Genomic DNA, 25,015 nt, shown 5'->3' with positions numbered 1-25,015 from the left:
TGCATCTTGCGGAGACAATATGCAGATCTCGGACTATTACCCAGATGTGCCGCTACTGTGATAGGTGCGGGAGATGTTGGCGACGATCATAGGGCTTGGCGTTTGCGGAGGATGAGGAGTAGAGCCGAGGCGATGGCCGATGAGATGAGGTATAAGTTAACTGTAATCTATGCGACTAATGATTTAGAGCACCATCAAGAGTTTCTTGGTATCAAGTTGCACCATGGATTTGTCGGCGCTAGGATTCCCTGGGGCGTTGCCTGACTGGAGTAACTTAAACATCCTCCACCGCAATACTCTCCCAGCCCGAGCCCACTTCTACTCCTACCCCGACCAAGAATCAGCTCTGTCTTTCAATCGAGAACAAAGCTACTTCCACAGTCTCAACGGAACATGGAAATTCCACTATGACATCAGTCCTCTCGATGCACCAATCTGGGAGACCACCAACACTAGCTCATGGGATGAGCTTGAAGTCCCAGGCATGTGGCAGCTCCAAGGCTACGGAAATCCTCACTACACCAATATCGACTATCCCTTCTCTGTAACGCCCCCTAATGTCTCTTACGTTAATCCCACTGGCTCTTACTGGCGACAGTTTGAAGTACCTCAACAGTGGGATGGTGATCAGATCAGACTGCGCTTCGAGGGCGTTGATAGTGCGTTTCATGTCTGGGTCAACGGTGAAGAGGTTGGCTATAGCCAGGGGAGTCGTAATCCGAGCGAGTTCGACATCACGGACTATCTGACTCCTGGTCAAGCGAATGATCTTGCTGTAAGGGTCTATCAGTGGTCTGATGGTTCTTATATCGAGGATCAGGATCAGTGGTGGCTATCTGGCATTTTTCGCGACGTTTACCTCATTCCTTTCTCTGAATCATCGATCGTCGACTTTCAAGTTGACTCTGAACTTGGCGACTCCTTTGATGAAGGTTCGTTTAAAGTCAATGTGACCATTCAAGGAAAAGAGGGCGACCTCGCTATCAGCTTGCTCTCACCTAATGGTTCCACCATCGATGAATGGAAAGGGTTGTCTTCTGATGTCTACGAGAAGAAACTTTCTGGTGATGACTTTCACATCTGGTCCGCTGAAACACCAAACTTGTACACCTTGCTCATCACCTTTAACGGACGGACTATCAGCCAGAGAGTTGGCCTGCGTCGAGTCGAGATTAAAGGATCCAACTTCTATGTCAACGGAAAACCCATCATCATATACGGAGTCAACAGACATGAACATCATCATCTTACTGGGCGAACAATCAGTTATGAGAACATGCGAAAAGATCTCTTACTCATGAAGCGTTCCAACATCAACGCCATCCGCACAGCTCATCAGCCTCCCGATCCTGACTTCTTTGACGTGGCTGACGATCTCGGCTTTTACGTCATCGCTGAGTCAGACCTTGAATGCCATGGCTTTGGCAGCATTGAAGAGACAGAGGAAGAAGCTGCTGAGTGGCTGTCCAACAACCCCGATTGGGAAGAGGCCTATATCGACAGAGCTCGTCAGCTTGTGGAGCGCTTCAAAAATCATGCATCAGTCATTATCTGGTCCCTCGGCAATGAGTGCTTCTATGGTCGGAATCATGCCGCTATGAGCAATTGGATCAAAGAGAGAGACCCGAGTCGGATCATTCACTACGAACAGGACCGTAATGCTACCTCGACGGACATGTACAGTCAAATGTACAGCACGCCTGATGATGTGAGGGAGTTTATCAAGACACATACAGACAAGCCGATCCTGCTGTGCGAATATGCCCAGTAAGTATTGCGCATCACTACATATGAGCTTGAGCTAACAGTACTAGTGCGATGGGTAATGGTCCAGGTGGTCTTGTAGAGTACATCGACCTCTTTAGAACCGAGCAACTCTCCCAAGGAGGCCTGGTCTGGGAGTGGAGCAATCATGGACTTCTGAAGAAAGAAGCGAACGTAACATACTACGCCTACGGAGGTGACTTTGGTGACGAACCGAATGATGGGGATTTTATCATGGACGGTCTTGTGCTGTCTGATCACTCACCTATGCCTTCGTTGAAGGAGTACGCCAAGGTAATCCAGCCTGTTTCGGTAAAGCTGGCGAAGAATGGAAGTGTTATGACTGTTGTTAACCACTATGACTTTTCTGACCTGAGTCATCTCGATGTCTCGTGGCATGTTGTCGCAGATGGTCTCAAGACTGACGCTCACGCACTTGACCTTCCGAGAATACCCGCTGGCGCGAATAGGACTGTGGCACTGCCCTCGGGATTGAACATCACGCAAAACGAGGCATGGATCACTGTTGAGTTTAGGTTGAAAGAAGCCACCGTTTGGGCTCCCAAGGGCCACGTTATTGCATGGGACCAACTTCACATCCAGCGCCCCCTTCTCAAGGCCCAGGATCTATCGCTTGTCCGTCGTCAAGACAGCGGAGAGTTCCAGAAGAACGGAACGAAGCTTCTCTACAGGAGTGGAGATTCTTCCTTTGGATTTGACTTGCTCCAGGGAAATGTCACTTGGAACATAAACGGCGTGGATATCTTCCAACGTGGCCCTGAACTGTCTTTCTATCGCGCCCTCACACAGAACGACGCTGCTTCCTCTGGCGATGGACCAATCTGGGAACAAGAAAAGATCCCAAAGATCTACCCTCAAGTCAGAGAGGTAACCTGGCGTGTCGACAATGATGGAGCTATTGTGCACTATAAAGTCTGGGTTGGCGTCAAGACGCGTGCTTGGGGCGTTGAAGCAGACATGATCTACAGGATCCCGACTAGCGGACCCCAACTTCAACTCGAATCCCGGGGCGAGTTTATCGGGAAGAATGAGTCGCATGTCATTCCTCGTATTGGTCTCATGGCCGTTCTACCTGAGTCATTTGACGACGTGTCATGGTTCGGCCGAGGGCCTGGAGAGAACTACAAAGACTCTAAGCAAGGTTCCCGTATCGGGCAGTATAGCTCCACAGTGACGGACCTGTTTACGTACTATGACTACCCTCAAGAGAACGGAAATCGGGAAGACCTGCGATGGCTGAAGATTGGAAACAAGGACGTGACACTTGCTGCGCGACGGACGAAGGACGAGCCATTCAGCTTCACGGCTCGGAGGTACATGCCTTTTGATCTGGATGATGCACAGCACCCGCATGATCTGAAACCACTAAACATGACGGTTCTGCACCTTGATTACGATAACAACGGACTTGGATCGGCTACGGTCAGGGTCAGACCGTTTGAGAAGTACAGGTGCTACACCAAGCCATTCAACTTTACCTTCAACTTCAACATAGTCTAGCCCTGCTATCAAGCGCTGCATCTTCAGTGCAATATGATTATGCGACTTCGGTCATGGTAATAATTGATTACTGAACTTTGTTCTTCCTAAGATGTTATAGTACACGTGCATATCGGTGAGCATTTTGGGGGATATGTTGAATTACACAACTGCCACCATTATGTTTGATCCCGAACATAATCGTTCCCAATTAGGAATACGAAGAGATGGTTCGGTAGGTAACTTGTCTCAGCGGGCCGAGGCATTAGCGCTCAGAAGAGCACCACGTTCGCGATTAGTGATCAATAATTACTGATCAAAACGCATGACCGGAGATCGGAGCGAAATGTAATCAGCTGAAGCAGCTATTACAAAACCCTCCGGTAATGTATGAATTTTGTAATCTTTGTCGGAATATGTTAAGAGTAACGCTACCACAAATATATACCTACACCTGCTGGATGTCATGCATGGATCCTACCCTCTAATTTCATACAACACAGACATTTCCCAAACTCTATTAAGCCACCAGTAAACCATCTCTCTCACTGAAAAAAGTCATGGCTCGTCGCATCTTTGTCATCGGAGCCACAGGAGCCCAGGGTCTCCCCGTCTGTCGTGGCCTCACCAAAGATGGCGCATACAGTCTTCGAGTCCTCACTCGCGATGCCAATTCCAAGCGGGCCCAAGAATTAGCCAAACTAGGCGACGTTGAGTTTATTGAGGGCTCATTCGCCAACGAAGACAATCTGCGAAAGGGCTATGAAGGATGCTGGGGCGCCTTCGTCAACATTGATGGTTTCAACACTGGTGAAAAGACAGAGACGTATTGGACTATCCGCGCGTATGAAGTCGCAATTGAGTCTGGCATTGAGTTTTTTGTTTTTGGAAACTTGGACTACGGGTATAAGAAGAGTGGCTATGATCCCAAGTTCCGCTGTGGCCATTATGATGGTAAAGGTCGAATGGCTGAGTGGATGCTGAGCCAGAGACAGAGTCACAACATGGGCACTGCTATCTTCACCACGGGTCCGTATATCGAGATGGCAATCTCAGCGCAGACAGTTATGACTCCACGCATTGTTGAGGGCGTCATCACTTGGGCTGTCCCTCTCGCTGACGGAGCAATTCCCCATGTCGCGCTCGATGACTGCGAACACTATGTTCGCTGGCTGTTCGATAACCCCGAGAGATCTAATGGACTCGATCTCGAAGTCGCTATTGATCACATCAACTACCATGACCTCGCGAAGGCTTTCCAAAAGGTCACTGGCAAACCTGCTCAGTTCATCGACATCCCGCTGGAGACATACTTCGAGCACATGCCTTTGAAAGGTACCACTCCAGCCGGATACAATGCCGACCCTAACGATCCCGCGACAATGACATTTAAGCAGAACTTTAGCGGTTTCTGGAATATGTGGAGGCACTCTGGTGGGAACAAGGGCGTTGTTAAGAGGGATTATAAGCTGTTGGATGAGATTCACCCGAACAGGATCAAGACTGCGGAAGAGTTCTTCCATAGAGAGGAGGAGAAGCGCAAGGCGCAGGGAAAGCCGAGTATCTTTGAGACGATTGAGAGTGGTAACCTCGGTATGATCCTCAAGTTGAGTGAGGATGGAAGGAAGGGAAAGCTGTAGTAGCATCTAACTTGGGGCCATAGTCATTCGTACTATAAACATGGATGATATTATATAGGCAAACGTCGGAATGTGACTCAACCCATGATCACCAGACGCTGGCAGCCTGTTAGGCTCCACTGGCGTGCCGTCATCCTCTCCCACCTGATTTTGAGGGGAAATAAGATTTAATTAGCGCTCCAACCTGCATGTAGTCAATTACCTTAGTGCTGCATTGTTTAATACGGGATATCTTACAGACGTAATAATGAATCTGCATGACGACGAGATTCGGTTGCTCCGCCTCGGAGCCCATGCGAACTTATCTTTCAAGCGCGTCTCACTGACCGACCCAGCTCGGCCCTCTTTTGTCGCGCTCTCCTATGTCTGGGGCGACTTGAATGATACTCTTCCCCTCACTGTATCAGGCGAGACTATTGCTGCGACGCGCAACCTTCATCATGTTCTAGACTGCCTTTTCGCATCTGGCTTTGGCGAGCTGCTCTGGATTGATGCTCTGTGTATCGACCAGCAAAACCGAGAGGAGCGCGCGTCTCAAGTTGCCATGATGGGAGACATTTACTCACGTGCACGATATGTCCTTGCCTTCCTATCGCCACAATCAGAACCCTTCAACTTGGGCCTCGACTATATAGAGGCAACTGCTCGCGACACCATGATACACTTTGACCCTTCTATCTCACCGCATTTAACAGTCCAGGGTTTTAATGCCAGCGATAAGCCTCTGCAAGACTCGATCATCAGCTTTTTCGCTGCTCCATGGTGGACCAGAGTTTGGACGGTTCAGGAATTCTTGTTAGCGAAAAAGGTCATATTCCGATGTGGTAATCGTCTCATTGACTCTGAGATTGTACGGAAAACCTGCAGAGCTTGGATAGATCATGAGAACTCTTGCTGTTGGGCTGCGCGTCGGCCGATAGATGGTAGCGCGCATGGCTTCCTCGACATTCCCAGTGAGATCAACGGCGGTCTTACCATCTACACTGCGACTCTGCGAATGAAGCACCTCATGGATATGCTTATTACTGGGAAGTTATACACTGAGGACTTTCTTGCAGCGATTTCGCTTTTCCGGGTACGGCACTGCTCTGATCCACGGGACAGAGCGTTCGGATATTTTGGACTACGGTCGCCGGGCCTAGACATGAAGCGGGAAATATCTGTCGATTACAACATGCCTGTGGCGGATCTTTACAAAAGCTTGGCCATGATATTGATTGAGAGGTCTCAGACACTTGATGTTCTCAGTCATGTACTACACGAATCGGGTATAAGGAAGCGGACAGAAGGCTTGCCTAGCTGGGTCCCAGACTGGGATGCCGCCATAGACGATCGGTACCATCTAACGTATACGGAACGCACAAATGCGATCCGGAATTGCTATGCCTCAGGAAATATGAAGCCAGAATGGAGAATGCAAGATTCAGGCCATGTGATAACACCAGGGCTACAGATTGCCGAAATCCAAGAAACCGCACCTGGCTACCCATCCATCATCCCCGGTTCGACACTCGGAGGCAAAACAATCATCAGCCAGTGGCGTCGACTCGCTGGTCTATCTCTTTATTCAGATGCATCTCCAATTGACATGCCATCTTACAACGAACGAGAGCGTGCGTTTGAAAACGCCCTCAGTGGAGGCTTTGTGTCAATAAAATGGCCTCAAGGCAGTCTCGAGTATACAAAAGCATACCATGCTTGGCTCGAATGGTTTGTGTCGTCAGAAGTAGCCTTGGGCAAGTCATGCAAACAGGTTATTCAAGATTTCGATGAATTGATTCGGCAGACGAGTGAACGTCGAAGATTTATCGTGACGAGTGATGGACAGTTGGGTTTTGGCCCGGAAAGATGTGAGAAGGGCGATGTTATTATGATTATACCCGGAGGAAAGGTTCCGTATGCTTTAAGGAAGATGGAGGACGTTAAGTGCACACTGAGACAGTATCGACTCTTGGGGGATGCATTCATCGACGGTGCGATGGCGGGTGAGAAGATCAGTCCATCGATGACTGAGGTCACTAAGATAATCATTGTATAAGAGTATTAATGGTCAGGCGGGAGGAACGAGATATAATGACATTCTGTAGCTCAGAAAGCAAGGAAATAATACAAATCGCCGCACATCCAGTTTGTATCTTCCATAGTACCCGTTCCCTCCAAGTTAACCATATTCATCATTGACATTCTTCTTCAATCTTTCTCAGCTCATACAACCAATATTCTATCATGTCTTTGTCATATGGGTTCCCTATTTCTTCAGGACGTGGCTCAGGTGGTTCAGGTCCTACCTTATCCCATACTACCCCAATCTCCTCAGCTGCAAGTTTCTCATCCTCTGGTAAATCGCAACCTTCGAGGCGATCTAGAACCTCGCTCATGCGACCTACCCATGCCCGTTCCCAGAATCCAACAAGTTCATCAATTCCGGTATCTGGATTATCAAGAACAGAAGTCATGGTTTCCTCGAACTCACTGATCAGATCTTCGAGTAGTTCCAGCTTGTACCCTTGATCGTCTCCAAGCCCATTCTCATCAGTATCAAGATCACCTCCAAAAGCGAGGTGCACACCGTCCCTTCGACAACAAGAATGACCGATCTCCAAGGCGACACATGTGATGAACCGAATAGTGGCGTAGTGATGCCACCTCTTAAAGTGGCAGGAAAAATGACTGAGATATACGATAAATCCGTCGATCAGCTTCAACAAGGACTCATTATTATTCAATGCGCGGCGTTCTGGGTCCTCTGTGTCTGTCGTAGTGTCTTCTTGAGAATAGCGTTGTGGCTTGTATTCATCATAGTGTTGTTCATTGACCAGCTGACTTAGGACAAATGTTAGCATATTGCAGCCATCGGGAGAGCATTGGCAACTGCATGAATCCACAGCTCTAGCCTCAAATACCGCAGAGTGGACTTTGTGGTACCAATCTTCCTCCGGACCCATTGTAGGTGGTGCCAGTAGTGAGTTATCACCATTTGATTGGTTACGCTGGTCATATCCGGAGCGTCTCCTTGTCTCAGAATGTCTAATTTCGTAGCCAAGCTCCGAAAATATGCAAGCGCTTCCAAATATATCCTTAACTGTTGGAAAGGGGAGTCGACAATAGATGCCATCATGGTTGGCTAACCAGCGCAGATATGACAGAGATTTCCGATCTGAAATATTCCTCGTTTCCAAGTCATAAGAGTTACACCATGACGCGGTATCTCGGAACCCAAGACGGAAAAGAAGATTGGCATCGTCGCATGAATCGACTAGCTGGTAGATCGGCCGAAACCATTCATTGTCCATGACAGCAAGGGCTTCAGGGACACAGATACCCATCTGCTGTAAGCGCTGCGTAACTTCTAGTGCATCAGAATCGAGAAAATGTTTCGATTCAAGACACAGTTGCTCTATATCTGTTTTGGGTAGACTTTCTAGAGCAAGCCGTTTCAATCTATCCCTACGGTCTTTCATGTAGCGCAGATATCTCAGCTTGCACCGTTTGGAAGCATAGACCAGTACACGTTTCAGGGTTGAGGTTCGGATCATGCAGTCAGCTTTCATCAGAATAACAGCGCATTCGGCACACCTGCATCTTTTGCACATGCGCGTTCTACCTTCTCTACAGTTCGTACCACTGACAGAGACTGCGAGGTCCAATGCGGAGAACTGTTGAGTATTGGTCAAGTTGAGTAGTGCTATGTCTGCAGCATCTACTAGAACCCGAAGAATCGATGGCTTGCCTGCGGCGAGGTGGAGCGGAGTATGCCCGAACAGGTTTCTTTCGGAAAGGGTGCTGGGATGGTTTGTTATTAACGCTTTGACTTCTTCCAGATTATTAGATAAAATTGCCAGGCTTAGTACACCACAGCCATAAGCTATATCCACGGAAACTCTTGGTTAGCATGACAGATTAAGCCGACTTTAGAGGAAAGATATACAAACCATCGGCTATCCTAGTTGAAGAAGATAAAAAGTGGAGTAGAACCTCGCCGCTAGATTGCCAAATCACCTGCCCTGATGCTGAAATAGTTTTCGTATCAATGGGAAAACCTGGATGCCTTCGATTTACTGCAGCGCTATCGGTGTTTGATCGCAGTATGAGATCTACGGCGGCGGTGGGCACAGGATAGGTCACACTACTATATGACGCAAACGCAAACATTAGGCTGAGCGGCGTACTGAAGGACAATTTAGTCGACTTATAACCTGCTGACCTGAAAATCAGATGATGAACCTACTGGCCGTGTGTGGTGTAGTCATTTGCCGGGGCCTTGTTATTGACCAAGTATTCGAGTAAGTCAAGCAACGGACTGGCCTGGCTAGCTTTTGCTAGGCTTGGTAGGAAACTCATGTTACTGTAATAATTTCCTATCTAACGGTGTGGTTAGGTTTCATTGCGCTGACTGTGGAGTAAATTGGGGCATACACATTCGGCCACGCTGTAGACTAAAGACTCGTTGCGGTCGTTGACTGCTCGAGGGGATGCCTGTTTAGCTTGCAAAAGACTGAGCACTGCGGATACCACGGAAGGGATAAGCTTTTCCGAAAACGCTGGAACTTCGGAGTAGCCATAGAATGTTAAATATCCATTGTGTTGAAAACAGCTCATGAGTAGACGGAGCATTTTAAAGGCAGGTGCACGGTTTGAGTCAACGATAGGATAGTAGGTGAAATTGGGGCCGAAGCTTGACCCTCCTGCCCCTGACCGAATCGTGAGCGAGAACTGGATAGCCGAGTTGAGCAAACGTCGGAGCCCAGCGTAGGTTAAGGCAAGCTTTTGACTTTTATCAGGTTCTAGTATGAATTGAGTAGCTGGACACCCAGGTAGATGCCGTTCGGTGGTTATCTCGTGAGAAAGGACAAAAGAGCCCAAGGCAGCATTCCAACGTTGGAACTGTCTGCGGTGACGACATAAGCATGAGAAGCGACCTCCAGAATGACTGGACATGCCTGTGCTGACTCTTGCCGCCGTTTCATGTGGTACTGAGGGTTTCCTCTTTGGCCTGTGCTGCTCGTGAGTCACAACAGCATCACACATCTCTCGTAATACTGCTGGCTTTCCGAGAAGCCTTCCAGTGACCAGTGCAGGAGTGATCTGTAACTTGTGTCAGGATTTGTTACATGATAGCCTTAGTGAACTTTGATGCTTACGTCTTGCAGCTTTTCATTGGTGTTCGACCCTTGGACTAGCAGCTGTTCGAGTAGATGCTCAAGACCATCAAAGCGTGTCTCAAATTGTGACAGAGTGCTTTGCATGCCTCGAATTGGAGAGCTGATAGATGAGACCTCGGACTGAACCACTAGAAGATCACTGGAAATAGTCTGCGACGTCACTTGGAGTGTAGCTAACTTCTCGGACCCTAAGTGTGATACCGAACTAGCCACGGCTTAGAAAAAGTAAGCTCGTAAGGATCTGATTATTAATTTTACTTACAGTCCTAGACTTTGCAGTCCTAGCTGAAGAGTCGCATTGATGTGATGTAATTTGGTCGCCATTTGCTCGAGCTTTGGGCGATGGAACGGATATAACAGCTTCTTACCCTTGTTCCGAGCTTTGGTCTTTCGATCGGTTGAACCTTGATCGTTCGTAGTGAGCGTGGCTACTATGCCCTCCAAGACCTTTAGTTCATCGTTAGATGAGTCTAAAAATTGTCGCAATGCCTCGGTCGCTGTTCTGTGGTCATTCTGAAACCGGGAGATTGATGATTCGATGACTTGAAGTGTCTTTTTGAGCGTGTCGTTCTGCTGTATTATGGAGGCGATATCTTGGTCGCGGGATTTCAGCGAGTCAAAGTAATCCGTGATGCCACCAGTGACTTGGAGGCCCAGCGAAACCACGGCTAAGGCCAACCCGGCAACGGAGAGAGGGTCAGCCATGAAGAGATAGGAGATAACGGGTCGCTGAAACTCGGACGATGCTGTTTGTAAATTGGGGGTTTTGGAGAGAAGCGGTCGAAACAGGACCAGGTCTAGGACTCTGCTGACTGCATATTGGTGCCTGATCAGGTTGCTGTCACATGACAGGATACGTACCGCTTTAACCGTGTTAATAAGAAGGTAACTTAAATTATATAAATCTATAGGATAGGCTAATTTGTTTGTCTAAAGGTCTAAAATAACGATTTAGGGTAAATGCGAGGTAAATGACAGTCAGCCATCTGACTAAATACGCTTCACGAAGGCATGTGTAATAACAGCGACCCCGACTTTAACACTGAATAGTGGCAGTCCAACGTCCGTATGGTAACCAGTTCAGTAGAATTGTTAATTGTCTGTCTGATATTTTAAGAGTCACTGTTTTGCTGGATCTTTTCCCTCATATTTATAATCAAGGCTGAATTGAGAAACAAATGCCATTAATACTATGGTAGAACGCGATCGTCAACAGTCTGCACTAACCGAGTCCCTCTGGTACTATATGTCACATTTCCCCTGAGACCACCTATAGTTGCATTCGCCGGATTCCTAGCCAGCTTCTGGCTAGTGATAGGTATAGGCAAGGAACCTGGGAGCTGGGACACCCAAGATGAAAACATAGCGCGTGAGCTATCGTCAAAGTGGCTCCTTAGCTTTCGACTGGATCTTGCAATCGCTCGCGTTGCAGCATCGACCATGGCAGCCTCCTCAAGGAGGAGAAGAATGACTTCCCGGAGCTCATCAGACTCTAACCCGACCCGCCTTCGATAGCCCGTGTACAGCCTGACAGCTGCATCCAGGGGTGTGACGTTTCCCAGAGATGCGCAGGTTGCGCTCATTTCGATGGTCCCTTTGGTTGAGTCCAAACGTATCAGGGTCTCGATCGCCGCAATTCTGGGAGTGACATAACGCTTCTCACTGAGTCCCCATATAGCCGCTAGAAGAGGTGTTCCCAAAGGCGAATCATTTGAGATGGATCTCAAGTTTGCGCCATATTCGTGCAGTACCTCGATTACCTCATCAAGGCCATGAAATGCAGCATAGTGTAGTGGCGTTGGGAAATCCATTCTTTCATCAGTAGCCTTGTGACTGAGCTGACGAGATGTCATCCCCGAATGCTTCAAATATTCCTTCTGAGTCTGGATGTAATGCCAAAGAACAATCTGAATCTGAGTGAATAGAGATGTCTTGACCAAAACGTCCTTCTTATGACCGCTGATACCACCAAGACCTGAAGACGGGCTACGTCTAAAGTGAATGGGGTTATCGAATGTTCCAGCACCAGAAGAATTAAGAAATGCTCGAATCCAATCATTATTCTCCTCGACTTCAATCTGCTCCTGTTGACACACCTCGTCTGGGAAACGGACCTTGCAAGTTATCTGCGCCACTCTGGCCCTGAGAATCTTTCCAGCATGGAAGGAAACAAGATAGCCCGGTGCAAACTCTACTGAAACGATATATTCAAGGTCCTGCTTCTTCCACTCCCAAAAACTTGGCAGTGGAACTTGTAGTGCTTCTGACATAGGATCCTGTATTTCTACGCTCTGGGAAGTAAAGATACCCAGAGGTATTACCGAACGGAATAGGAACGCCAATGTCGTAGTGATAGGACTATTTGATACCTTATCCGATGAACGGTGGTCCCAATATTGAGCAAGGCGCATCATATGCCAGTGTGCGGTATGCCTATTGCAGACAGAAATATCCGAGATTTCATCAGAAAACAACCCTTTGATTGCACAGTAGCTTAGGTGGTGCAACCAGTGTTGGATCGAGTAGCTTCTCAATTCTCGAAGCCTATAACCGACCCTCTCGATTAGCTTTGGCATATGTTTAGTCTCCTTTGGCAGATCGAATGATTCCAAAAGAAGTATACATGCCTGTCCCAGAACAAGGCAGCCTTTGAGGAGATGGATGGAGTACATCGGGTCGTCCAATAGAGTTCGAATGAAGCTCGAAACGGTTTCGTGAGCAAATGAAACACGGCCGTTTCGATATTCGAGTAGCCCGCCAGTTATCGAGTCGCATTGACGGCGCAAAGAGTTGATCTCCTTCTCGGTCGGGAAGCCTTCTCCAGGGTTGAGTATGAAAGCGAACTCCCGCAATGTGAAGCTTCTCTTTCCAAACTCTACCACGCCAAGTAAGCGCAAGGCCAAGTCGCGGTGTTTCTTTTGCTTCTTCAATATCTCAAGATAAAGCTCTGTTATCTCGTCTGGGAGATTATCCAGACAACCGAGTAGCTTATCGGCATCATCTCCCACTCCAGATATACAGGTTTGAACCACATCACGGCTAGCCAACTTGACCCACATAAATAGACCATTGGCTCTTGCCGATATACTTTTTATTAACCTTGTCCTACTAGGACCGTCCAGAAGGTTGGAGAGCCTGGATATCTCTGCTGTAGCAAACATGGTAATGTCGCCTTGAGTATGATCCTCGAGCTTTAGAATAGCATCCTCTGGGGCAAGTGTTGCGTCGAACGAGCACGAAAACTCTTGCTCTGGGCGACTAGAGATACATATGCGGACTTTTCTGCTGGTGGCCCCGGCAAGCTTCGTACACACGTCGGCTAGTTCGATCAGATCGCCAGGGTACCTATCTAAACCGTCTAAGAAGATCCATAACGGACGGCTATGCTTTTGCGCCAATACCTGAAGAAGTATTTTGTATAAAACGCTCGGCTTCCAGTCTAAGTTTGATCGGCACTGCTTCATTTCTTGGAAATAAGGCAGTATGGAGTCGAAATATCGATGGTCCTTTCGAAGTATCTGCCAAAGCAAAGCTCGAGCGATTCCCTCCAGTGTAGATCCAAGCGGATGTTGGGTTTGCCCCCCGAGAAAATATGACGCGACGATAGGGTTCTTTCTCAGGACTTTCTTTCTGATTTCGTCCGGTGTCGTGTTGGTTATGTACTTCAATAACGTCGACTTGCCAGACAGGGCTCGCCCAGTTATCCAATATAGACCACTGCCGTTTTTCAACCAGTCGACAAATTTGCACTGCTCAGTATTCCAGATCCAATCAAAGGTCCCCGCAAGGGGCGGCCCAATGCTTTCTTCGCGGGACTCCAAGCCGTCGAAATAAAGGCAGCGAAGACACTCTGTTATGCATCATTGTATGAGTAATGCCTCTTTGAACGACTCGATTCGGCACGTACCTTGCTCCAACTCCCCCAGCCGCGAAAGCATCGCTCTTGTATCTTTCGCCCAGCGGATCAGCTCTCCTGCCACTGCTTCGTATCCCTTGTCATGGCAGCTAGTATATTTAGTCATACCCTAGTATGTAAGTCACAGAAAGCAAAGTAAAGAGGAATTCCTCACCTTATGGTCGGCGTGAATACCATAGCTGGGGTATCCGGGAAGTATGGCAGAGCTACATTCTACAATCTGATAAGGCTTTTAGTCCAAAGTGTTGCAACGGATTCCAGTTCTGAACTTACCATGCCAATATTAGGTGAGGCAAGCTCCTCGTAGAAGCAGGTAATGCTTATCGGTCTATTCTTGGCTTGTCTAAGCCTCAGGATCTCGTGGAACTTGTGTTGAATTGTAGCCAGCATCTCTGAATCGCGCTCGAGGACCTCTATTATATTTTTGTTGGGACTGGACGTTAGGCTCACCACCGCTGTGCAATAGCCACCCCAGCGAGCTTTGTTCGATCCAAAGTGCGGTGTCCCCATGAATAGTAGCCCCACAGTGCTTGACTCCAGACTATTAAGATGTGCCTCTGGACTTGAACGTGACAGATCCAGAGCATTCTGAACCACTAACCCTCCTAGGCTGTGCATGGCAAAGACTAGGGCTAGGTCTTCTGTGTTGGTCTTCTCTCGCAGGCGCACGACTGATCCCAAGAGATTCTGGGCGTGGTTTCGAATGCTGTTTCGTGAGGCGGGACTCCACCAATGCAGGACAGCTGCGTCATAACCGAAACTAAGTATTCGCGCATCAGGGATGTCGACTTTGAGAAGGTCACTAGGCCAGTGAAGTCCACTTTCCTGGCCGTAGTGCCAGGTGCCAAAGGAATTGCCTCTTAAGCCGTGAACGAAAACAATGTCGACAATCGGCGCTAAGCCTGAGGGAGGCTCATACAAAACTGTCACCCCCAGATTAGATCCCTTTTGGATTTTCCTCTCGTTTAAATTCTTTTCTGACTCAAGCAAGTTATCTTCGAGAACTGCGTCAGGCAGACTTTGGGCACTGGTAATGGCCGTTGGGCGCTGGAAGGGGACGGACTGGGTCGGGACATAGCTGTCATTAGCGTCTTGATTATCGTTCTGTGGGGTTGCCTGATTTGTCTCTTTGAAACGGTGAATTCTCCGAAGAGCCTTGCGAAACATTCTTTCGATCTGTTCAGTAATAGCACTATTGTGCGCAGAGAACAATTAAGAAGAAGTGAAAGAATAAATGGTGCAGGTTGCTGTAATCTCAACCTTTGCATATGAGGCACAGTTCTGAGTGGGCCATGGACCACTGGTAGCTCGCCACGACAGACACTGCGCCACAGCGCCACGGCGCCAATTCTTAGGTATGGTACACCAAAAAATAAACAGGGTAGTTTTGGTAGCCAGACTGATTTCTACAGTCGGGATAAGATAAAGATATTATTGGTATGTACATTACGCTTGCTGTAAATATTGTGTTTTAGATAGCTGAAGACTGTATTTATTAATATAACAACTAAGCAGGCCAATGCAACATTCAGGAAGACCGCAAGGCAGCTAGAGATGCTGGCAGCAACAGTAAAAATAATTTCAGGACCCCAAAACACGATACCATATTAAAAGGTCGTGAGATATGTTCACGAAGTGTAAGCCACGCTAAATGCGGCCATCAGGTCCTAAAGCTCTAGGTAACAGAGTCGCGCCTATGGCACAGCACGGTGAGGATACTGAAATGGAAATCATGAAGGGCAGGAGTTTAGGACGATTCTAGGTCTCTGTTGACCGCATATTGCTGCCTGATCAGGCACTGATAACATGCAGCAGGCTGTGTACCTTTGCCATCATCCTGATAAGCAAATCTATGCAATAGACCAGCCAAATGGGTCATAAAGTATAGATTAACTATTAAAAGTGTACCTAAGGTAGGATTACAATTAATTCTTTCACTAGGTGTCCCTCATTCCAGTAGCCGATATTGAGTGTATAAAACCCGCGGTGCCCCAAAATATCAGCTGTCAAACAACCATAGGGTAAACAGCCACAGTAGGCGTGGCTGGTGCGCCAGTCTCAACCGAAATAACATCCCTGCACGCTGAAATGCATCCCCATACAGACCGGGCGATCAGGCTGCGCAGTCTTGCAGGCCACCCAACAATAAACAAAGCTTAGTAAGATGCCCAAGCGCTTATTTTACTGACCGGAAATTAAATCCCTCATTTGCAAGGTTCCAGTTCCATTTCCTACGGCAAAAAATTCCGGATACACGATCTCCCCCAAACCTAATCGACCGAATCCACTATTCAGCTTACTAGATCCTACCTTAAATCTTTTAGTTAAATTTGTTGCATTGCTGAAATGCCGTTGCGAAGCAAGACAACAGTCAAGGTCCATGAGATCCCCGCCGGCACTACGAAGCAACAATATGTTGACTTCGTTGAGCATCTTTGTACCAAGCCAAAGAAGCCCTCTAAGTTCCACTTCACTCGGTTTGCTCGGCCCTTTAGACGAAAGTCCAAGTTACCCATGAGTGCATCAAAATCAGCATCAACGGAAAACATAGACGAAGACCCAAGGTCAAAAGATGAGTCTGAGATTTGCCCCGTACCTTCGAGTTTAAGAGGCGAAGGTGAGCAAGCAGCACCACTTCTTGACGATCCTCGGTCGACCGCAAGGGGATGGACAAGGATCACCTACTGTCGCCAGAACGGTCACCTACTAGGCACAGTGTCTTTTGAGAGCGAGATCCTCAAGGATGAAGCCCTGAAACGACATGAGAAGGATAACAAGTCGTATTGGAAAGACTGGGTGGTGGAGGACGACTTTCAGGGAGTTACAGTCATCTATGAAGGGCCCGATGCAAAGTTCGAGTACGTATTCTCTGGTGAAAAAGTATTGTTGTAGAGCACTAACAGTCTCCTAGCATCTGCGCGGTCCATGGACAGGACGGCAATGCTATGGACACTTGGACTGCTGTTAATGGTAAAATGTGGTTGAGAGACCTTCTGCCAGAGCATGAGAACTTCATAAATAGTCGTATCATGACTTTTGGTTATGACTCGGACCTGACGGATAAAATCACCGTTATGGGGCTCGATGATTGGGCGGAAACTTTATTACGGTCTCTGAACGAAGTGCGAACTAGCGACACGGTAACTTCTGTCACGTCCCCAATATGAGATGTACACAGTACTCACTGTTTATTAAGGAGAAAGCGCGTCCTTTGCTGCTTGTATGCCACTCTCTCGGAGGCCTAGTAGTAAAAAAGGTATGTTTCACACTGAGCTACATTATATAACGTGAAACTACGCCAACCAAATACTTAGTAACTGACCATCTATCCAAGGCCATGACACAGCTAAGTTCTGTACCCAAATACAACAACATCGCTCTGTCTCGATTTGGAATTGTATTCCTCGCTACACCGCATAGTGGATCAGAAGTAGCTGACTGGAACGACTTCTTGGTGGCGACGGCTCATGTCCTTGGAGGCGTTAGAATAGAGTCAGTCAAGACGCTGCAGCCGTTCAACGCTGCATCTGTCCGGGATGCTCAAGCATTTATCCGTTTGAAGCCCTGTCCGCCCTTTAGATGCTTCGCAGAGGGCCGCATGATGCGTGTGGGACATACAGACAAACATGCAAGTCGATGCATTTCGAATCACACTGTTACTAGTTCTGACTTTCTTCAAAGGTTGTGACACTATCATCAGCTACTCTCGGCGATCAACAAGCATACCAGATCATGAACGTTGATCACGTTACTATCTGCAAGTTTGACTCGAAATTGGGACCTTTCACGACGATCAGTATGGAACTATTAGAGTTGCTCAGTGAAGTGACCAGGCATGGCATGCAGCAGTCTGAGCCTCAGCGGGAACGCCGTGTAACAACCCATCCTGAAACAGATCCTATAGTCCAGTCCTAATAGAACTATTAGATGTTTGGCCAACCACGCTTTCAAGCCCATGCATATCCACCCGAGCAAGGGTTCTGGTGGGAGGGAAACGAGCTGAGCGAGATTCAACATCAGCTCACATTGACGAGACCGTTCTTTGGAAGATATACTGAATTGGAAATACTCCAGCAGTCACTAATCACTAACGTGGGGCTTCCGAAGCTCACGGTAATCAAGGGAATTGCAGGAATAGGGTAAAATCATTCATCATAAAGTTCTCCCTTTCCATATTGACATATGTTTAGGAAAACCGAGCTTCTTCTGCAGTTTGCATCCAAGCAAAAAGGCCGGAGAAATGTATTCTTTCTAGCTTCACGGGATGGAGAGACGTTCGAAAGTGCTCTTGGCACGCTTTCGACACGGATTGGCTTCGACATGATCGACAACACGGCCGTTAACCAAGAACGATGGAGGCACACACCCGACTCCGAACGCATTCATATCTTTACTAAGTGGCTCTCCAATGCATGCAACAAAGAGTCGTTGTTCATCGTCGATGATATTGAAGCTTTTGGCTACTCTAAGATTCAAACCATACTGAAATATCCGGTACACTACGCCTTGGTCTCTACACGAGATTCTAACCTGAATAGAGCGGATCGATACTTTCAAGACATTATATTACCCCCTTTAAGTAACACTGCTACGAAAGAATTCCTAACGTCGATGGTCAATAATCTATCGACGAATACACTTCGCTTGAGCAGACTTGATTCCGTAGCAGATAAACTTCAAGGTCATCCTCTCGCAATCCGAAACGCTATCCCATTTATACTCGAGCATTTTATGAGGTTCGATGATCCTATTGCAGAGTTCCTGGACCTCTTTGAGAGCCAAAAATCTGAAGAACGGCGACTATTCCTGGAGTTCAACTTCGAAGGTCGTTCGCTCTGGGAGGCCTTTGATACTTCTTTCCAGCGCCTACTGCTACAGGAGAACTCAGAAGAAGCAACCAAGTTGATTCAGATCCTTCCATTCCTGTCCCCCGATAAACACTGCATAGACCAGGTTCTGCACATGGATAAATCATGGTTTCACGAATGCCAAGAAGGACTACCTGACATGGCAATTCTAGAGACTAGCCCTCGAGTTATATCATCATGGTTGTCCAAACTCCGAGGTGTGTCATTTTATATCCTGAGTAGTAGCCAAAGTACCTCCAGAGATCTCAACTTCCATCCTCTCATATTACAGTACATGCTGCTTCATATAGATGACAGAACTCGGATCAATCTTATGAGGCAAGTCCTACACCTTTGTTACATGCTAGAAGACAAAGGAGCGGCTCGCATGTCCCAAATAAGGCCGCATGTGGTGCACTGCACCCGGGTCCGTCGGGGATTAGGGATACCACGGGACAGCTTAGGACTTCCTGTGAACATCGTGCAATGGGTCAAAACTTGTTGCCGGAATGCAGAAGTAGGAGTGCACCCACTCGACGAGTCGAATCGGTTGAAGTATGATGCGGTAAACAAGTTTATTACGAGCTGCCGGGAAATAGAGAGAATATCATTGGACAACAAAGGCCCAATTACAGACGAAGCTACAATCTACAGAGTGTTGGAGAATTGCAGAAAAGACTTCATAGCGATGCAGGAGTTGGCAGAAGGGGAGGATGGAATACCTAAGCCACTAAGACCAGCAGTGCTGGATGCCACTGAGGTATTTCAAAACATGGTCAGATTGCGTAGCAACTACCCAGAGCTCATTAATGAGCTTGAGGGCTTGAAAAATAGGTTGAAGGTCCAATGATGGGGCCATTGCAAGGAACTTCATACGCCATATAGTTGATGTGTAATTTATATGTTATGGGCAATGTTTAGCCTTTCGAACATGCTTTTAGGCTGGGTGATCTAACAGTTAAGAAGTAGTATATCGGTCATACGATTAAATCCGAGCTGAAGGTGACGTCTGCAGGATGGAAGGGATATGATTGGCAGAAGAAAGAGGAGATTGAGCATGTGATCACAGCGTTGTAGCTCATGAGGCTGCAGGCAACTTTCAGTTCCTTTCAACTCAGTTATCTATTTCCAAGTTCCGGAAAATCCGAGATTCGCGATCTAATAATCCACTAAGAGCGCCCTAGTAAGAATTGAACTTGGGTTGCGAGCCTATCATGGCTTATTACTCTTCCCAACCGCCCCCTCTCCCTAAGATCGAGGCGTCGCAGTCGGTCTCCATACCCAAAAATGCTCAACGGGCACGGCGAGAGATAACAACCCTGCAAGCTGTAGAGGAGCCTGAGAAGCAAAATTTTCCCACTCTGTGCTCTAGTGAGGACACTTTACTTAGGCTTGGCCACCTTCTTCAATCCTTCCATTGTGGCAGAGTCCCGATTGATCTGCTTACTCGAGCCTGCGGGCCAAAGATGACTTGGTCATCAGCAGGCGAGGTTGTTGAGAAACATCCTGGGGAGAGAGAAGTTCCCGAATGGCTTGTGGACTTCTACCAAGCCAACAAACCCTGGCTTCGGGATCTGGGACAGGAGCCGCCCAACAGAATCTTCAAGATTATATCGGACAACAATATTCGCTATTTACAGGCGAGAGGCGACGGGTCCCCGATCTCTGGACACGAGCAACATTCACCACTCGTTAATGAACGCAAGTTGGCACATGTCCGTATCGCCATGGCCTTGCATGCGTTCCCATCCATCAACTCTGAGATAATCGGCGAGGAAATGGTCGATAGGCTAATGGACACGGCAAAGACCTCCGTCCTACCATTGCTCTCATCTCTCACGGAGGCTGACATACAAGATTGGTTACTGCCAGAACGTCTAGACGAGTAAGTTCACTATCATCACGCTATAAGGTAGATTGAGTCAAAAGTGACAGCCTTCTAATGGTCATTTAACCTTAAGGAGAGAACAATTTTTATATTCTTTGTTCGAATTCACATATCAAGCCATCCACGCGCTAGGGGTTGACCACCCTTCCATTCCGCTTGGTTTACCAAGACGGATATTGAAGGTCATATCTGGAAGTACCCTCGAGAATTCCATCATTCTGTACAAGGTGATGGCAGAAGCCTTGGGTACACTTTCATTCCAAGTTTCCAAACCGCAACTGCTTAATATGCTACCCACTTTGGCTCATACGGACATTAGAACCAATGCCATGATTCTATACACTTTATCAATGCTACTGCCGGACGACACCATATTAGCTGGCACTGGAGCAGTAACCGAGCGTCTCAGCAACGCCTTACCCAACTGGCGTGCATTGTCACCAACAGATCGATCCACAATGGAGTTTTTAACAGAGGCGAGCCTTTCTGGTAATTCGCAGCTCAACGTCAACCGCAGGTTCATTTTCAAAACGGTAGACGCACAGGCATTGTACGGCTTCCAGCTTTCGCAACATAAGCAATATGACAAAGCTATCATGTTCTTGAGAGCAACAATAGCGGACGTCACGTCTAAGTATGGAGAGACATCCATGCAAGTTGGACTGGTTACGGCAGAGCTGGCGAACTGTTATAACATTCTCCGTAAGGAAGAAAAGGCCGAAGAATGTATCCTAACAACAATCCAGACACGAAAGGACTGGCGTCTGTCAACTCGGCGCGACGGGATCTATCTCCGGCTAGCCCTAGCCGACTCCTTTATCGGGCAAGCTCTATACAGTGAGGCTGTGCCGATGCTAGAGAGTATTATCCAAACCCACGATATCTCAGCAACATTCCGCATGATGAGTGTACTTCGTCTGGCAAAATCACGAAGAAGAATGCATGAGAGTGCAGAAAAGGCCTTCGAACATGATAGCCCTTTGTGGACAGGCTCGACACTACTCAGCCATGTTTCACAGGTCCTCGAAATGGAATACGTCGAAGAGTTGGCTTGTAGCATCTCCGAAATGCATAACTTGCCGCAGAATATATCTGAGGTGGCATGCGAGCTCTTAGAAGCTGTTGACTCAGCGTTATGCAAGACGGCCTCACTCAACGACAGCCCGTCGTGGGGCTGGTATTCAAAAGTCAAGAAAGAATATTTGGGACGGATTGAAAAAGACACAGAGCTGAAGAAAGACAAGGGAAAAGGAAAGGGAGCAGATGAGGATACAGAAGAAAGCGGCAAGAATCGCGAATGCAGTCCTGTTTCGTCCCTGTTTTATTCTCTCAGAGAAGAAGCTGATATGTACAGGGAAAGGCCTTGGTCAGAGAAATTGGCCTTATCTTTCGGTATACGTCTCTACCTCTCGGTACAGCTCTCTCTTGTACTAATTGAGTTTGTAGATCTGGGAGGAGTTCGTACTCTGTCGAGTCTCTTAATTTTAAAGCGCATTATGCATCGAATCAGGGAGCTTGAAAATGATCACCCCGACGGCCCCGTTTACTCAAGCAGCTCATATCCGTGGATGGGAGACCAAAGCGGCATACCATCGGAGCCCGGGAGGCCAGATCAGATCGATGAATTTCTGCCTTGCCACTACTTCGATTACATTGCTGGGATGTCAACAGGAGGGCAAGTGGTTGATACCTCAAGTAAGAATGATAGCTGACCGAAATACCAGTTGGAGTGCTATGATGCTGGGAAGGTTTCGCATGTCTGTGGATGACGCCATTAACAGTTTCATTAGTATTATCAGTCACGTCTTTAGTCAATCTAGGCTATTCCATCAAATGCCTCTATTCCCTTTCATAGAGCGGGCAAAGTACTCTATCGAAGAAGCACGGGAGGTTCATGAACGGCTTGGTATGCAGTACCAGCGAAGGTGGGAGCGCGAAGACACAAAAGATGCTTTTGATGGAAAAGATCAATTGTTTTGGCAGCCTCGGTATGGTACTAAAGTGTGAGTTAACCCTACGACTTCTGTTGCTTTCAAAGAGACTAAGATTATCACTGACCAGTATGGTCATGTCTTTCTCTGTTAGGAATGGTGTTTACGAAGAGATCATTTTCACCAGCTATGATGACCCTTACAATTACCACTTTACGGCTGGGTTGAGACCCATACACTCCTTTACGGCTTGGGAAATTATGTCTGCTACCTCTGCCGGTTTACCCTACTTCGATGCTACAAGGATTGACAATGTCACATTCGGATTCACCAAATGGCTGCCACATAACCCTACACAAAACGCACTGAAAAGGATTTCCTCTTTAGATGGGAAATGGCCCGCTGTTCTTGTAAGTCTTGGGGCAGGAGGCAGCGAACGGATTCCTTCACTCCTCTTAAAACCAGATCGGAGACTGAAGGGTGATAAGCAACCCAAAGACGTGTTCCCTACGTTTGGGGGTGTCATGGGAATACAACACTCATACAGACTCAATGTCCAAGGCATTTTGGGACAGATTCCCTTTGATGATTGGCAGCCGAGGGAAAGCGGAGAGACCACAATCCAGGTTATAAAAGACATCACTGAAAGATATCTTGACACAGCCGAAGTGGAGGTCGATATTGACCTCATTGCCGAGGAAGCTGTTCGGATTCGGCGTGCACGCGCACAGACGGAACGATGGGAAGCCTTTGCAATAAATGTGGAATACACTTGTTCACTGTGTCCAAGGCCAACATCCTTGGTCACCACGGATCGTGCAGATCTAAGAGGCCATCTAGAAGCGTGCCACAAAGGATGGAGCATGTCTAATCAAGAGGTTGAAAGTCTCCTCGATGAGAACCGCACATACAGAGGCCGCGGGTAAAGAGGCAACCCTTTTCGCGCAACAGACTGACTTTGCTCGTGAGCTGAAGAGAGAGTGTGGGGTACTTCAGTAAGTATAAGTTTATATATGGTTGATAATTATATCTCTAGATTTGAGATTGAGATTGAGGAAATAGTTCGAGTTCATCTAGCGGTAAACCGATGTTAATATGCCGGTTTTTCTATGGCAGTTGAAATACATAAATGACTGATCCTTCTTCCTCAACACCATGAGCTCATGCCAAAGATTCAGATTCGCCTTCTCGCCCTCCCTCTCCATCCGGTTGAAGTGATTGATCTGTGTACCAAAGATCTCCTTGTGCTTGGGCGTAAGGGACCATTTCTCTAAACGCTCAAGTGACTCCCACATACTAATGCTCCATGTCTTGCCAACTGGATTGCCATCGTCATCTTCAATGCGCATATATCTGTTGGAGAAGCAACCGAAGTGTTGGCTGTTCTTGGTGAGCTCCTCCATACCAGTGTCAAGAGTTGGTTTGATCTCGGTGTTGTATGACTTGATCTCTGCTGGTGTACTGTTCTCCCAGACTTGGCCGGAGCGGATAAGACAAAGGTTTTCGTGAGGCTCAACAGACATAAGTTTCCCATGAGGGTCGGGCGAAAAGTCGCCTTTTTTGAGTGATGGCCAGCCATCATGTTCAAGAGTATCCGTCTGCGACCTCGGAATACGGTCTCTTGCCGATCCCCAATACTCATGGGTATCAGTCTCGCCACTCATTGACTCTGCGATGACTGAGTAGCCCTCTGGATTCGGTAGAGCAAATGTAGTCTCCGTATCAGTAATCGGGACTGTATACAGCTCTCTAAATACTCCGATGTCGGAAGCAGCACATAGCCCTCGGTACCACCAATCTGGAGGCAGTGCAGCTTCCCACTCTCGATAGGACGCGACATCTTTCCAGTACAGAGTGAAGGCTATGTTGCGATAGCCAGAGGAGTCTGTGAAGCTCGATCGAATGTGGTGGTGAGGCCCTGATTTGGTGTGGATGGCTTGGCGGATTGTGTCGATCGCGTCTGCGGGGTCGGTAGACGGAAGATGTTGAACGCCGAGGTCAATTGTGACGATGGCGGTGGTTTCTTTGGGGAAGCGGGCGGAGTGGGATGCTTGTTGAGGGCCTCTGAAGCAACGAGGATGATGAAGCGGTTGCGTGCGATTGACTTTGAGATGGTTTGGAATGGCGGGCTCCAAGGAGGGCCTCTTTGGCGTGCTGTCTAAGTATTAATACAATTGTCAACCACCGAAAACAATTTTTGACGTCGCATTGGAAACGGGTTGAAACGGTTGAACATACCTTGAAACAGTCATGTTTCAGCTTCTGACACTGGGCTAGTAGGCGAGGTGATTGTTTCTGGGAGTAAGAGGTTGGAAACACAACGCAGACAAGAAGATTGAAATGAAATAATTAAATCAAGATGCAGAA

General features: G+C 47.6%; 8 protein-coding genes; 5 read left to right on the top strand and 3 right to left on the bottom strand.

Moving 5' to 3' along the window:
• Positions 1–223: 223 nt before the first annotated feature.
• On the top strand, positions 224–3,285 carry FFUJ_00085 (related to beta-galactosidase; the record flags this gene model as incomplete). XM_023573689.1 has 2 exons in its annotated part: positions 224–1,767; positions 1,815–3,285. The coding sequence occupies 2 exons, from the start codon at positions 224–226 to the stop codon at positions 3,283–3,285; spliced, it is 3,015 nt and encodes a 1,004-aa protein (XP_023425363.1).
• A 539-nt stretch (positions 3,286–3,824) lies between these two features.
• FFUJ_00086 (related to nitrogen metabolic regulation protein nmr) lies at positions 3,825–4,904 on the top strand (the record flags this gene model as incomplete). The annotated part of the gene is made up of 1 exon (XM_023573688.1): positions 3,825–4,904. The coding sequence occupies one exon, from the start codon at positions 3,825–3,827 to the stop codon at positions 4,902–4,904; it is 1,080 nt and encodes a 359-aa protein (XP_023425362.1).
• A 247-nt stretch (positions 4,905–5,151) lies between these two features.
• FFUJ_00087 (related to heterokaryon incompatibility protein (het-6OR allele)) lies at positions 5,152–6,942 on the top strand (the record flags this gene model as incomplete). The annotated part of the gene is made up of 1 exon (XM_023573687.1): positions 5,152–6,942. The coding sequence occupies one exon, from the start codon at positions 5,152–5,154 to the stop codon at positions 6,940–6,942; it is 1,791 nt and encodes a 596-aa protein (XP_023425361.1).
• Positions 6,943–7,078: 136 nt separating this feature from the next.
• FFUJ_00088 (uncharacterized protein) lies at positions 7,079–10,771 on the bottom strand (the record flags this gene model as incomplete). XM_023573686.1 has 6 exons in its annotated part: positions 7,079–8,769; positions 8,837–9,072; positions 9,133–9,266; positions 9,321–9,989; positions 10,046–10,271; positions 10,329–10,771. The coding sequence occupies 6 exons, from the start codon at positions 10,769–10,771 to the stop codon at positions 7,079–7,081; spliced, it is 3,399 nt and encodes a 1,132-aa protein (XP_023425360.1).
• A 485-nt stretch (positions 10,772–11,256) lies between these two features.
• FFUJ_00089 (uncharacterized protein) lies at positions 11,257–15,149 on the bottom strand (the record flags this gene model as incomplete). XM_023573684.1 has 4 exons in its annotated part: positions 11,257–13,916; positions 13,974–14,091; positions 14,137–14,202; positions 14,256–15,149. 4 exons carry the CDS (start codon positions 15,147–15,149, stop codon positions 11,257–11,259), a joined length of 3,738 nt encoding a protein of 1,245 aa, XP_023425359.1.
• Positions 15,150–16,328: 1,179 nt separating this feature from the next.
• Positions 16,329–19,679, top strand: FFUJ_00090 (uncharacterized protein; the record flags this gene model as incomplete). XM_023573683.1 has 7 exons in its annotated part: positions 16,329–16,840; positions 16,894–17,122; positions 17,179–17,238; positions 17,317–17,589; positions 17,664–17,855; positions 17,910–18,121; positions 18,173–19,679. 7 exons carry the CDS (start codon positions 16,329–16,331, stop codon positions 19,677–19,679), a joined length of 2,985 nt encoding a protein of 994 aa, XP_023425358.1.
• Positions 19,680–20,043: 364 nt separating this feature from the next.
• Positions 20,044–23,574, top strand: FFUJ_00091 (uncharacterized protein; the record flags this gene model as incomplete). XM_023573682.1 has 5 exons in its annotated part: positions 20,044–20,714; positions 21,037–22,109; positions 22,164–22,380; positions 22,442–22,720; positions 22,779–23,574. The coding sequence occupies 5 exons, from the start codon at positions 20,044–20,046 to the stop codon at positions 23,572–23,574; spliced, it is 3,036 nt and encodes a 1,011-aa protein (XP_023425357.1).
• A 147-nt stretch (positions 23,575–23,721) lies between these two features.
• FFUJ_00092 (uncharacterized protein) lies at positions 23,722–24,900 on the bottom strand (the record flags this gene model as incomplete). XM_023573681.1 has 2 exons in its annotated part: positions 23,722–24,802; positions 24,887–24,900. 2 exons carry the CDS (start codon positions 24,898–24,900, stop codon positions 23,722–23,724), a joined length of 1,095 nt encoding a protein of 364 aa, XP_023425550.1.
• Positions 24,901–25,015: the final 115 nt, after the last annotated feature.

This window comes from Fusarium fujikuroi, chromosome FFUJ_chr01 (genome assembly GCF_900079805.1).
Source record: "Fusarium fujikuroi IMI 58289 draft genome, chromosome FFUJ_chr01".
NCBI classification, from domain to species: Eukaryota; Fungi; Ascomycota; class Sordariomycetes; order Hypocreales; family Nectriaceae; genus Fusarium; species Fusarium fujikuroi.
This window is presented reverse-complemented; position numbering and strand designations above follow the sequence as displayed.